Source organism: Antrostomus carolinensis, unplaced genomic scaffold (assembly GCF_000700745.2).
Source record: "Antrostomus carolinensis isolate BGI_N321 unplaced genomic scaffold, ASM70074v2 scaffold5018, whole genome shotgun sequence".
NCBI classification, from domain to species: Eukaryota; Metazoa; Chordata; class Aves; order Caprimulgiformes; family Caprimulgidae; genus Antrostomus; species Antrostomus carolinensis.
This window is the reverse complement of record NW_010333583.1, coordinates 1-14,439: the sequence shown is the minus strand read 5'-3', so window position 1 is coordinate 14,439 and position 14,439 is coordinate 1. Positions and strand designations below refer to the sequence as shown.

At 39.6% G+C, this 14,439-nt stretch overlaps 1 protein-coding gene across 1 annotated transcript; it reads right to left on the bottom strand.

Annotated features, from left to right (window-relative positions):
* Positions 1-8,051: 8,051 nt before the first annotated feature.
* On the bottom strand, positions 8,052-13,576 carry NME5 (NME/NM23 family member 5; the record flags this gene model as incomplete). Its single annotated transcript, XM_010173902.2, has 4 exons — positions 8,052-8,251; positions 11,421-11,539; positions 12,873-12,973; positions 13,371-13,576. Coding segments are annotated over 4 exons (513 nt in total), but the record flags the coding sequence as incomplete, so codon positions are not given.
* Positions 13,577-14,439: the final 863 nt, after the last annotated feature.

Below are 14,439 nucleotides of genomic sequence, written 5' to 3'. Positions count from 1 at the left end.
CTGAACTTAAGGCACCAGAGGAGCTGCAATATTAGCTGCACTGGAATGTTTTGGTTTTCCCTTGCAAAACAGGCTCATCTCTCCAAGTGTTACCAAAACATACTTGAGAGAAGAAAAAAAAAAAAAAAAAAAAGGAAATTTCCTTTTCTTTTTTATAATTTAACTAAATAATTCCCATTTTTGTTGAAAGCAAACAGAAAAGGGCATGCCTCAACACGTTCTCCTAGACCAAGGTAAGAGGAAACTTTTGGAAAGCAATTTTTTCTCTAATGATTAAACAAATTCCCATCAGCAATCTGCTCTCTCCAGATCAGTGTACAAATCCCACAACCTCTGTGAGCAGCAACAATTTAATATTACACATATGTGCACATAAAAGACACATTACATTTCTGGAAAAGCCACCTGGCACCAGGTACCATTATTTCACATACGAATGGTGATTTCTGAAAATTCTTGTGTGTTTAAACTTTCTCAGCCATAAGGAAGAAAACCTATAGCAGAGCAGAGCATCTGATTGATACCAGGTGACAATGAAACAACTGATTTTCATTGGAATTGGATAGATAAATAAAGATCCAATTTCTTGTCAGCACAAGGGAGTGAAAAGCAAAAGCTGCCAGTTCATAGTGTCAGGACGTGACACTCTCAGGTCACACTCAAATCGACTAAAATAGCGTTCACCTCAGTAGAATGACACCAGGTTATAGTAGCTAAGGGCATGGCCCAATACCTTCTACAAAAGTACACATAAAACCATTAATTTAATTTTTTAAAACATACTTTACCTTACACCTTTTCCCTCATGTCAGCTGATGATTCCCTCACATCAACTGTTCACACCCAGAAAACAGCAGAAGGGAAAAAAATAGGTAGAAAACTTAATTGTCCATCAGTCGTGGCTGTCTCTGTCCAGCTCAGTCCTGCAAACTGAGGCACAGGGAAACATTTTATTTCAGCGTTGTAGGAACAGAGGAAGACACGGGCAGCCAAAGCTGTGTTGCAGAGAAGAGGAACACTCCTGTCCTCATCTGGCCTTTTCTCTACCTGGTCTTTGTTTCACAGCTCCAAAAGATGGTGTAAGCCAACACACAGTGTGGTTTCTTCTTGGATCTCTGCTGTTAGTGGCTGCAGGCAGTAACATAGAATAGAAAACAAAACAGCTGGAGATGCTGCTACAGCAGAGAAACACGGATCCTCCTGGTCACAGACTCATCTCTATCACTGGAACTGAATTACTCCAGCCTCGGAGCTGCACTCCAAACCTGTTAGTTCAATACAGACACGACATCAGAACTATGCCGGCTCTGCTCGTTTTCACCTCCATGGATGAAGCACAACTTCTCACAGCTTCCCTCTCCCACCGCTGTGTTACGTTAAAGTTTTCTTATGACTCTCTTCAGTTGGCTTCAATTTATTCCCACTGAACTGAGTTTACATGTAACTGGTACCACAATGCCTTAGCAAGAGACATGCTAAAATACCACCTTTTCCTTTACTATAGGACATTCTTTAAGATGTTAGACCAACTGATTCTTTAAGGTTATCCTGTAATACAGGTTATCATAGAATCATAGAATGGTTTGGGTTGGGAGGGACCTTAAAGATCATCTAGTTCCAACCCCCCTGCCATCAGCAGGGACATCCTGTAATACGTCTTACTTTTTAAAAATAAACCTTGGCTGGACTGAAAGAAAACTGGCCACTAATTTCTGATTGTTGATTTAGGAACTCCAGACGTCATTAACAGACTCGTAACAGGCATTACTGCAGTGACAGCAACTCTCTTCATCAAAACATAATATCACAGAGAAATCCCCTACATGCTTCCAAAGAAACATTTCAAAACATGATATGCCAAATGATCCAAGCCCCAAACAACTGGCAAACCTTGAGAACACAGGTGTTAAACTCCCCATTCCTACCTACAAGTAAGTACTTAAGCGTGCAGATCCCAGCAGCGCTGATGCAGTAACCATCTGCTTGTGCAATCACCTGTATTTCACTCCAAAGTCTAGTGCAGGCAATAGGTGTGTGAGAGACAACGCCGTAAGAAATGATCTGTTCAACCCAGCAGTCCATGAGGGATGGGATGATCAGAAATCAGTGGCCAGTTTTCTTTCAGTCCAGCTAAAGGGTTATTTTAAAAAATAAGATGCATTGCAGGATAACCTTGAAGAATCAGTTGGTCTAACATCTCATGCGAGTATTTGCCTGTGTTCAGATGGGAAAATTGAGATGTTAGGCAACATAAGCCTGTGGAAAAGCTTGATTTCAGAGTTTAGTAGCCTTGACTTGTATTCTGTTCCAAAAATATGGTGAAGAGACTTCCTCCACATTAACTCAGAGGACATCAGATTGGGCTACAGATCCAGTACCCGGTGCCGAATCTCCTTAACTACAAGCAGGCAGGTTTTATTGAAGAGATTTACTGATATACTGCTCAGCTGATGTGACACAAAGCTGGAACTAAAGCAAGATGGGTTTTATTCTTGCTGCTGCTGCTGCTCCAAGGGATGACCTGAGGAGAGTCATTTCACTTCTCTGTCCCTGACCTTCACACTTTGTGTACTGCTAGTTCCCTTGTACAGCACTGCCTCATCTATTGAGGAGAGATGATATAAAGAAACTAGGTATTGTTATTAAAACTATGTTTACAGATGACTTAAAATTATTCATTCCAGGAATCCCATCTAGTCTTAAAAAGGAATATTTTGCAGAGAGAATGAGCAACTGGCAAAGATAAATCATGGCTGCTTTGTAGCGTGGGGATGTTCTTTGCCACGTGTAATGGTGAATTAATAGCAATTCGAACACCCAGTTTGGAGAACGCCTCGACACTGAGTCAGTGCTCAGGTGAGGCGATGTTTTATTGCTGTTCATTAAAAAAAAAGAGCAATAAAAGGCTTAAGAACCATCACAGGTCCTAACTAGATGAAGCTCATCATCAGTATGATAAACTATCATTTACATGACTAGGAAATTGAACGGACATTTCATTTCCTACCCCTTTGTTGCTCCCATTCAATTGCCCTGACGGTGCTATTCAGGGAAGCCAGCGTGGTGCCTGTTTACAAGAGAACTTTGCAAAACAAAGACAGTCACGGTCAAAACTTCGCTGGTCGATTCAGTATATTTACAAGGAAGACCTCTGAAGAAAAGAAAAAATATTCAGCAATAACCTCATGGGATAGTTTAGTTGCAAGTGGTAAGTAGTAGGGAGCGCTCTCTCGGTTATCTAGATGTGTGGTGGCCACAGGATGAAGCATATGGTTTTCAAACAGAGCTTTGATCAAACTTTCCTCTTCCAAGCAAAAACAAAACCATTGCACAACTCAGCAAAATGGCAAATGGCAAAGCGTTCTGCCTGCAGAAAATGGTATTGTCCAAGTCTGGCTCCAGAGAAATCTGGCACAAACTCTTTGCTTTCAATAAGAGTAGAGAAGGTGCCATGCCAACATCTGACAATACATTTCAGATGTATGCATAACGTACCAGCTGAGCAGCTCCCAGAAATAATCCCATTTTCCTTTTTTCTTTTAACTAAGAGAATGGAATTGCTCTGGATTTACAACGAAGCAAACCGAAAGCACAGTTGGAGCCGCTGGTTTTTAAGAAGACCTTGCTACGCCATAACTTTTCACGGTTCAGTTGCTAAATTACACATTATAAAAATAAGCAAGTGCAATCGAGAGACTGTGTTAATCTCCGAAGTTTAAACATCACCCTGTAACGGCTGCTTTATATTGGCCCAGAGTAAAGTCCTTTATGGGGGCAGGCGGGAGATCGATCCGCACGCGTACGTTAAATACTCCTGGGAATTTTCTCACGCAGGGAGACGAGGCCTGACACAAAACTCCATACGTACAAAACGTCGCTGTCATTCACACTGCAACGGGAATGCCACCCAGCCAGAAAAGGAAAAACAACAAAACAACAAACTTTATGACACCTAAAAGAGATAAGAACCGATAGCCAGCATGGCAATAAGATGTTGCTTTTGGAAGTGCAGAATTTCCTCACCTGACAATCAGCACAGATTCTGGAAACGTAAGGAAAAACCCAACTGTCTCCTTGCGAGGAAATGAGAGCTTAGGCGTTGACTATAAATAGATTATAAAGAAGCATGGGTGGTTTGCAGAGGAGTTTACTAAAGCCAAGAGTGTTTAGACCCAAATTAGGTTCTTGCACATAAAAATTCCCTGGAATTTAGGGTGAGTTCATAGGCGATTGCTCGCCCAGGCAGACTGCACCCAACTGCCTTCTGCAATTCTCTCCAGTAACACAGAAGATCCATCCAGGCTGACTCAGAAATCCCAGGTGAGACTTTGAAATAAAGTAAATATGATGGTTAAAAAATTGCACCTACAAGCACCAGTGGTTGGTTTTTTTGTTTTGTTTTAAAAATAATCATGCTTCAGAAGAGTACCAGAGCTAGACAAGTGTGTCAGTCAGGTGTTCTCAGGGGACAAAATATGATGCCATACCAGACAAATGTCAGCATACCCAGCTCACCACTACACGATGGGCTTGGTATGAAACCATCACCTCCCTCAGCTGTAAAACACTCACAAGCAGTAAACTGAAAAGGATTCTTAATCCTTCAGTGTTATCATTATTAGAGTATCATTCACCCACTTGTCTGTAAGCTGCCCTCTTCTCCCACCAACCGCTTAGTCTTACAACAATGCCTCGTTTCTGGCTCAGAAGACCAACAATAGGCTCTCTCCTGAGCTTATGGCAGCATCTCCACGATCACTTGGCAGGAGGCAGCATAACAATAATTTGACAGGCATCCTCCCAAGGAATCAGTCATGCTGCTGACACACTCCACACCCAGAGGAGCTCAGCCAGACTACAGAATATTTCTAGGTATGGGCAGCTGCTCCTGATGCAGCATAGCAAGTGTTTCTGTTTCACTAACAGCAGAAAATTTACCTTTTTACGACGTGCCAAGACTCTCTCTTTCCCACAAAATAACAACTCTTCTGATTTCTTTAAAAAGGAAATCGACAAACTACAGTATTTTCACAGCATGCATGGTAGTTGGGTGGTGCCAAAAACCACCATTTGCTGTCCAGAATAACATGAATTATCTTGATCCGACTGCTCCATCTCAACAAATTAAGATTAACTAAGACTCTTGTGTCTTTAAATAGACTCTGTCATTCTAACATGGCACTGAAAAAAGTAAGAATTTGAGTCACTCCCTTCCTTCATACAGTACCATGAGACAAATGCCCATCAGTTTATCATCAGTGTACCAATTTTGCTTAGATAACTGTTGTTTAAAGGATGGTAGAGATTAATAACTTGAATGAAGGAAGATAAATAGATAAATCCTCTCAATTTCCTCTCAAACAAGGGTTTCCATGTAAGACTTTTTTTTGTTTGTTTGTTCGTTTTTCCTTTAAGTTGCTGAATTAAAGTCCAAAGCTCAGAACAGTGACTCATTTCTGAGGCTTGGCACACTGGAATCCTCTGACTTATGTAGGCAATGGGGAACTGGCTTTGACTGAGGTTTCTGCCATCTTTAAAGTATGTTCAAGGTTCCTGGCAGTTTAACTGCTCTTACAAGATAATAAATCCCTTATGAGACAGGAAGGCTGAACAATCATATACTTCAGGCTAACGCAATCTATATAGTTCCAAGAATAACTTCCAGTGCAGGTGATAGCAAGCATATGATAAGCAAAGTTCCAGGAGAAAGTCTGTTGAAAAAAAACAGAATGATGGGAAACAGACTGAACTGTTAGTTTTATGGACATAGCTCTATGCCAGCACCCAGGCAGTAAAACTAAAATGAACTCCCTCAAAGTTAAAAATACCCAATAAAACTCAATAGGGAAGGTAATTATTATGACTCCACAGAGGGAGACGACAGGACCCTCGTTCCCACAAAGAGTGGCTTACCTTGCTGACACCAAATAGTGAGACAACTTTCAGTTCACCTGGTTTTTTCCAAAGCTGCATTTTCTGTGATAGGGATTTATAACACCAGCCAAGCCTACACCACTCTGGGGCAGATAAAAAACTAAAGACCAAAAGAAATGCAAGTAGCACGTCATGCAACAGCCGCCTCCGTGGTGTCACAGCACCCCCAGGGGACCAGGCTGGTTGTCCATTTCACATTCCCAGGACTGACCTTCTGCCCACATCCTGCTTGTTAACGCAGGCTCCTCAAGAACTCAGCTCTGAGATTTGCTGGATCAATACTCATCCTAGATGTACAGACACAGAGAGGCAGGAGGGCACCCAAGGGATGAAGGTATCTTCTCTCTTTCTACCTTTCCCTTAGAAAAATGGAAGTGAACACCAGTCAGCAATTGAAGGTGTGAGGTCTGATATTAGAGAATAAATCCATAATAGACACACACTTGAATGACTGACACTTTGTATTGCGTGGGTTATATACATCAGCTGCTTTTGCCCTTTCTCCTGGTAAGGATCCACATACTCTCCATAGAAGTTCTGGTCTTCTATAGGTACAATACAACACAGGTCAGTCACAAAAGCAAAACTGAAAATTCCAGCAGTAAGAGAAAGGAGATATTTATTGTCAAACAGTATCACATCAAACTAAGTAAGCAAATGCCATAGTAACTAACAAAATACAGGAGAACATCTTGGGAATTCACCAGATTTTAGTTTCTGGCATCTTCAAAAAATAAAGTTTTGGTTTTGCTGACAGGAAACCACAAAGAGCAACTGTCCTGTAACTGGAACAATCAGACACGTATGGGAACAATAATTATAGGGAAAAAACAGTTGTAAACAGATCTGTTTATTCTGTTTCTAAACAGCTCATATTTTTTTTTCTTCATATCTGAGAGTTTGGCCTCGCTTTCCCCACCCTTCTACTAAAAGTCCCAAGATTTATAGGTCTTGGTAGTGTAGGGACCAGTTTTCTAAATGTTTACTCTCTGGACTGGCAATAGTGGTTTAGTTTCATGGAGAAGATAAACAATTAGCTTAAACAAAGTTTAATGTTACAGACAAATGACTTATGTTTGTGGTAATTACTCAAGTTGTGGGAGCAAGTTTTTTCACGAAACAAATTATGAAATTGCTTGTTTGTTTAGTATTAGTCAAGCATACTAATATTTCAGAGCAATAAAAATGGCATTGCTTTCTCCATCCTAGCCAGTCAAACCATAAGACACAAAGCCTGAAGTTAACAGTGCAAGTACAGCTCTTAAGAAAATTAAAATGCCCCAAACCTCCTCAAAAAAAACAGTCCAGTTACATTAGAAAAAGGTAATAGTGTGGGATTAACCCACTGTCTGTCGAACAGCATGGCCCCTAATCCATTCTCTTGCAATTTTCAACTACAACACATGCAAGTTCAAGGGTAAAAACAGACATCAGCATAGGTTTTAAGAGCAGGAGAACACAGAAAACACCCTTAAAGTGAGCTGTTCCAATTAAGCATCATTCTTTCAAACAGATGTTGGAAGACAGCATTAGTCCTTCACTAAAATACACCTTCTTGTGACTTCTAATGGAAGTCAAAGATTGATTTAATAATCACTGTGTGTTTTGCCACTGAGATGGGAAAGGTACATTTGATGTACCTTCGAATAACTCCTTCAGGTTACATCCTGATGAAATACATCAGGGTCAAGTGAATCATCTTGCAGAGTGACCTTAGCTCAGTGATGTAATCAGCAATTAAAATTCTGAAGTTGCTAATATGCCTCCAGTAACTGTTTTCTAACTTACACCCAAGTACCTCCCTTCATAATGGAATTTGTGTCTGATTAAAAAAAACACTGAAATACAACTCTCAGTTTCACAAAGCACAGGACACCTGGATGGCACTTGGAAATCTGTGCTGGGGTAAATAATTTGGTTCTCCTCAGACAGTCAAACCAAGATAAACAGGGAAAATAGCAGCTGACACACCTGATGGGAATTTTGTCTTTCTCGAATCACCTGACACCGTAAATTTAGTGTGTAATTCTACATTCACTATGTCAACAGAAAAGCTACTAGAAATATTAAATCCTGGTGAAGTGTAAGGTCATGCATTCCATGAAGACACAGGTAGGTAGGACAATAACATTTACTTCAGATAATATTGATTACATAGCCAAGGGATACATTGAAAGTGTTCAGTAAACGTCTGTAACTTGGAATGCTGGAGATGGTTTCCATCGAGCTCTCACCCTTGATGCTCTTCCTCAGTGATCTGATGTTGCAGCCTAGGTTTATTAGGATTGTGTTCAATCAACCAGTCAGCAAGCCAAGTCTGTGGAACAAAACAAAACCACAAATACCATCTTCAGTTTTCTGTTTTTCTCTATTAAGTGTATGGGAGAACATTAAAAGCATCATTTGAAACCTCTGATACAGACACTCTCCTACTGTGCTGCGAAATGAAGACCTTTCAGGAAAAACAGACAGACAAATAACCTGGTTTTTTTTTTTCAAAATTTCTTTTAAACTTCACAGGTTATATTGCTTTTGAACAATTCACACTGACCTTTACAAGACAACTTTTCTGGGCAATGTCTATCATTTCATGCATATAAGAACATCTGAGCCATACTTCAAATAATCCAGACAACTCTGTTTTGGAAGGAGGTTCTACAATATTCATCAAACTGCTTAATGAAATGTGACTCCTGACAACACAGATAATTTATCTAGTAATCACTCATGGAAAGTGCCAGACTTCTGCACTGAAATCACCTTCTAGAACCTAAACCCTAAAACCAAAATGTTTGTTTTGTTGTGGTGTTGGGTTTTTTTTTACATTTACTTTTTGAAATTAATCTTAGAAGTCTTCCAGCAAACTGTACTGAAATAAGAATGTGGGAGGTAGGAATGCTGTGAGTCCCAACTTCATCTGCTGATGTCTCGGTCTGGCCTCAGGCAAATTAACCCTTTGCCTCGATTTCTCCACTTGTAAAGAGACGTTTTTAACACATCCTTAGCGACTTCACAAGGCTGTTGACGACTAGCTTCTGAAATGCTAAGTACAACAAACTTCATACCATACTGTGAAGCGAAAGAACTGACCGAACAGCAGACCAGGAAGGGAAGCAACACTCTCCTTTTATTGCCAGGTACAAAAAGATTGGTTTGCCAAGAAAGAGACAACAAGCAGAGCGCTATGACAATCCCCACAGGTTAGTCAGCAATAGCAGCAGCAGAGTAAGAACTCAAGACAGAAATGGTAAAACAACCAAACCAGACCCCAAAACCTCTTAGAAAGACTTCTTGGAAAAAAGAAATTGTGAAATCATTGAGCCCACTGAAATTTATCCAGTGTCACTTAAGGAATTGGCTGAGACAAGCTCTGTGCTGCTAGCAAGTATTTCTGAGTGGAGAGACCATTCCTGATGATGCCATCTTCAAAAAGAAAGGAGAGGGGGAAAAAAAGGGGGGGTTGGGGGAAGAGACAAATCACCCCCAATTCAGTTCTTCAGTTCCTGGAAGAATACTAGGAAAAAACCAGCATTCCGTCAATCTCCCTGTAAGTCACCTGGCAGATAAACTGAAAAGCAATAACCAACATCTATGTGTAAAAAAAGGAGTATCAAATCAACATTGTTTTCCTTTTGTTACAAGGTCATAGACATTACGGACAGGGAAGAAGGAGCAAATATCATGTTTTAATTTTAGTAAAGCTACTGACACTGCTTCATATAGCTTTATAACTTTCTTACTGTCACCCTGATTAATTATCTACATTCTTAAAGAAGTACTAGTGTGAACAACTTGAACTTTAAGAATACAGCAAGGAAGGAAAGCATAGTCTTGAGAAAGTTACTATTATTTACCATATAACTGGCTAGAAAATTGTGCTCAGAGTGCAGAGATTAATTAGAAGCAAAAAGAATGAGCTGGAGAAGTGTGACTTATAATGTAAGAGGAAAAAAATCAGGTTTTAATACAGTGAAGACAACTGAAGGGAAAGAAAGTGGTAACGCTCTTCAAATATTCAATAGGTTGCTGCAAAAAAAGAGATATTACATTGTCTTCAATGTCCTCTGGAGATAGTAAAAGAAAAAAAACAGTAATGGGCTTAAAATTCGAGTAGAGGAGATTTAGGTTAACTTTTAGTGAAAGCTTTTTAACTAAGTATAATGAAGTGCTTGAAACAGATTGCCTAGGGAAACTGTGGAATCTCCATTATTTGGAGTGCTAAAGAACAGGCCCAGACAAACATTTGTGAGGATGGTTGGATCCAAGTGGTCTGGCCTTCGGGCAGAGGGATGGACTGTTTTCTAGATTTCTATGGTAACAGTGCCAGACATACAAAGTAAACAGGTTATAAAGCTGGAACAGTCACAGTACATTTAATCTGACCTCATGTAGACCACATTGTTCATAGAAACACCCCTGAATTATTTTTCAGCCTTTTTTAATGAAATTCATCTTTTATAAAAATGCAATCTTGATTAAAAACCTGATAATGATGTAGAATCCACCACAACTGCCAGTAAATTGTCACACTGATTAATTATCTGCATTCTTAAAGAAGTACTAGTGTGAACAACTTGAACTTTAAGAATACAAAAAACATTTACTATATTTTTTCCAGGTGAAAGAAAGCTAGTTTTGTTTAGGAATTAAAAAACCAACCAACCAAACAAAAAAACCCCACCACCACTAAAAACACAACAGGAAATTAACCCTAGTCTTTCCAGAACTGCAATTTGAATGACATCCATGGTTAAAAAGAATAATACATGAGAGGAGAGCAAGATGCATCAGCTTGGTAACTAGAAAGGGGTTACAAGAAGACAGAAGAATTTTTGGTTGATTAGTTTGACTGTTCAAGACGAGTTTCACTCAGAAGAATTATAACTCATTTTCCTGGTGGACTGCAGAGCAACCCAAGTAAATGCTAATTGGTGCTGTATAGTCAAAACAATAGCTTATGCTACAGAAGGACTGGTAATAATAATTTAAATAAACATAATAATGGTAAAATACAGACAGCCTTGCTAATAACTGTGCAGTATTTTACTCGCTGTGTAACTACTACCAGTGGGATTAGCATCTAATCTCAGTATCTATTGTATGAGAGCTATTTTGTCTCAAACTCACCTCAGAAACAGTAAATAAAGTAAAAACTTACATTTATCATCATATGATAGCACCCATTCAACTTTCCAGCCATCCATAACAATTACATGCTAGAAGGAGCTTTATAGAAGTCACCTAAACACCCTGTCATTTCATCAAGGCTGATTCCATTTAGTCCTGACCCTCATTTCATCTGTTAACAAACCAATCAGCTTCTTGAAAGGCCAATGTTATTTGATTAGCTCATTAGCAGGTAGCTAAAACAACACAGCTCTTTAAAAAAAAAAACAGAGTAGCTTTCCTATATACAGGGACTTTACTCATAGAAAGTAAATCTATCACACAAAGCACACACCACACCCCTGACACCCTGTACATACCATTGGATCTGCTGGCTTCTCTTTACACAGTGCAGTGAGCCCAGCTAGTAACGTCGGCTTTACGTAAAGGTTTAAGTAATCCCTGGCTCTTTGTCCAGTTGGAATTGGCTCCAAGATCACTGTAAAGAGGAACCACAGCTGTTGAGTGATTTTAAAAAGGTGAGGTTTTTTTCAAAGGTTGTTTATATATGAGCTGCTGTTAAGAAGTTAATAATACATAATGGTTTTTATAGCTTCTTCCACAACAAACTGCAAAATTACCAGAACCTCTTTACCATGTCCCCGAGGTCATCTTACTAATTATAGACAATTATGAAAGGGGAGGAAATCAGATCATCTGGGGAAAACCTATATCCTCAAAGATGCATTGTGGACAGGAGAGAAACAATACATCCCATGTTTAGAACTTCCCTCTTGCAGTGTGGAGCCAGGTTCTGGAAACCCTAAAAATCCCACTTTCAGTCCAGCTTTGTCGTTAGGAGAAGCAACATAGTTTACAAAGGGTGAGGTTTGTAGGGAAGTGCAACCTCTTTTATTAGACTAAACTGATCCAGCTGACAGAAACAGACAAGTTTTTCTAGCAGTTTCTCCTCCATCTTTCTGTCAAAGAGCAAAGTCATCTTTCAACTGTTACATTACAAACAAGAGATCTTCTCCCAGCCTGTCCAGGTTCTATGGCCCATTTCTCGGGCACTTTGGAGTTGCACTGTCCTGTAAGCATCCAGCTGCTGTGGAACAGGAATTACTCAGCCTGAGCCCAAGAAGACAGTCAGTCTTCTCAAGCCAACAGGAACCCCTGGGGCTGACAATGCCAGAAGGATATTCTGGAGTATGTACCTCTCTTCTGGGGAGATCTTATAGCAGCCTCCCAGTACCTGAAGGGGCTACAAGAAAGCTGGGGAAGGACTTTTCATAAGGGCAGTTAATGACAAAACAAGGGGAAATGGATTTAAAGTGAAAGAGGGGAGGTTTAGATTAGATATTAGGAAGAAGTTCTTCACTGTGAGGGTGGCCAGACACTGGAACAGGTTGCCCAAGGAAGCTGTTGATGCCCCGACCCTGGAAGTGTTGAAGGCCAGGTTGGATGAGGCTTTGAGCAACCTGGTCTAGTGGAAGGTGTCCATGCTGATGGCAGGGGGGTTGGAACTGGATGATCTTTAAGGTCCTTTCCAATCCAAACCATTCTATGTACCAGCTTTGTGTGCTCCAGACCACAGAGTTTGAAAAGTATAAGCCATCCCTCTAACTATAATGGCTCTTTAGATACATTTTGGTACATTTTTTGTAGCAGAAAATATCAACTTATATGTAAAGAGACTCACATCCTCATAAAGAAAACAAACCCAACCCTTTGTAAATCCAACTATACCTACAACCCGGCCAGAGACAAGTGGGAAGGACTTGGGAAGGATACTCCCAAGGATTGGCAAAGTATTATTTGCACTATTTTACCTTCTGGAAACATGAATCGGATTTCTCTTTCTGCTGCGGAAATGCTGAGACTGCCATGAAATCCATTCCTCAGATCATCAGTCCCATAGATTGCTCTTAAGCTAAATAAAGAAATAAATAAATGAAAAGAGAAACAACTGCTTGCTAGGAAACTGCAAATCCCTTCCAAGTCTCTACAGTCTGAGAGCATATAAAAGTAATATATAGAGACTAATTATCAAGGCACTAGCTTGATTTTGTTTTTAAACAAAATAAGTACCTAAAATTTATGTTCATGCACTCAGCATTCTCCGTAAAATGGGTATGTAAAACTTTACATACTAAAAACCAAAGGTGAAAAGCTGTGTTGTTACACAGAATTTAAGAGATAACAGGCCACTGGAAACGTATATATCTATTGTAAAAGGAAAAAAAAAAGGAAAAAGCAGAGAAACTCTGGTCTCAGTGAAGAGAAAGACAAAATCCTACTGACTTCATCAAGGCCCATCAGTGAGTTACCTGTGAGGGTGAGTTCTCCTAGCTCTGATGCTGTTTGATGGTCCAAGCAATTCCTTCCAGTATGAGACTGCGCGATTTCTGGCAAGAACCATAGCAACTACAGGTCCAGAACTCATATAGGCTGTTAAATTAGGAAAAAACATTTTTCCATATTGGTCTGCATAAAAGTTGCTACATTGCTCTGGGCTTAATTGGAGCTTCCGTTTCTATAAAGTGTAAAAGAAAGAAGAATGAACAAAAAGTTGCCAAATTAAGATAGCTTGCTGCCTCAAATAGGGTACAGTTCTCTGGTGCAGTCATATTTTCAAGTGCAGGAGAACAGAAACAGTTCCAGCCTAATCTGATTCTCCCAGATCTGATCTTCTTTGAGATACAGAGTGACAAAGAGCAAAAGTTTTCCTAATTAATTACACAGACAAACAGACCATTTGAGTAAGATGTGATTTTAGCCTGCAGAAACTACAGGATTTTAAAACTGCTAGATGACTGAAAGTACAGTCAGGGCACAGTACAGAAAAAACTGAAGAGCATTACAAGGGCAGGACTTAATTACTCAACTGCTCCAGCATCATGCTCTACTTCTAAACAATTTTCTCTTCAGCCCACACCATTAATTATACAATTATTCTGTTTTTCATTCAGTACTCATGCTTTATGATTCTTACAATAGCTGCCTAGCCTGCAGGTGCCCAGGAACAGGACAAGTTTGGGAGGTTATCAGAAGACATAGGGCAGTCACAAAAAGAGAAGTAAAGAAAATTTTTCATAGTGCATTCTTTGAGCTCAAACACAGAGTACCATAAATTCAGATTCCTAATAATTTTGGTGCCAAGAGTCACTGGAGACATCAGAAGGTGCTATATATGTTCTCATAAAAAAAATATATAATTTTCTTATCTTCTGACACATTTCATATAAATAAAACAACTAGAAAGGGGGGACATTTTTAAAAAGAACAAATGTGGAAAAGGTGAATTTACAAAAATAACAACAATTCTTACAATTTATGGAAAACAAACAAAAATAAATCTCAAAATGACATCTAGAAGCGGAGGAGGAGGAGGAGGAG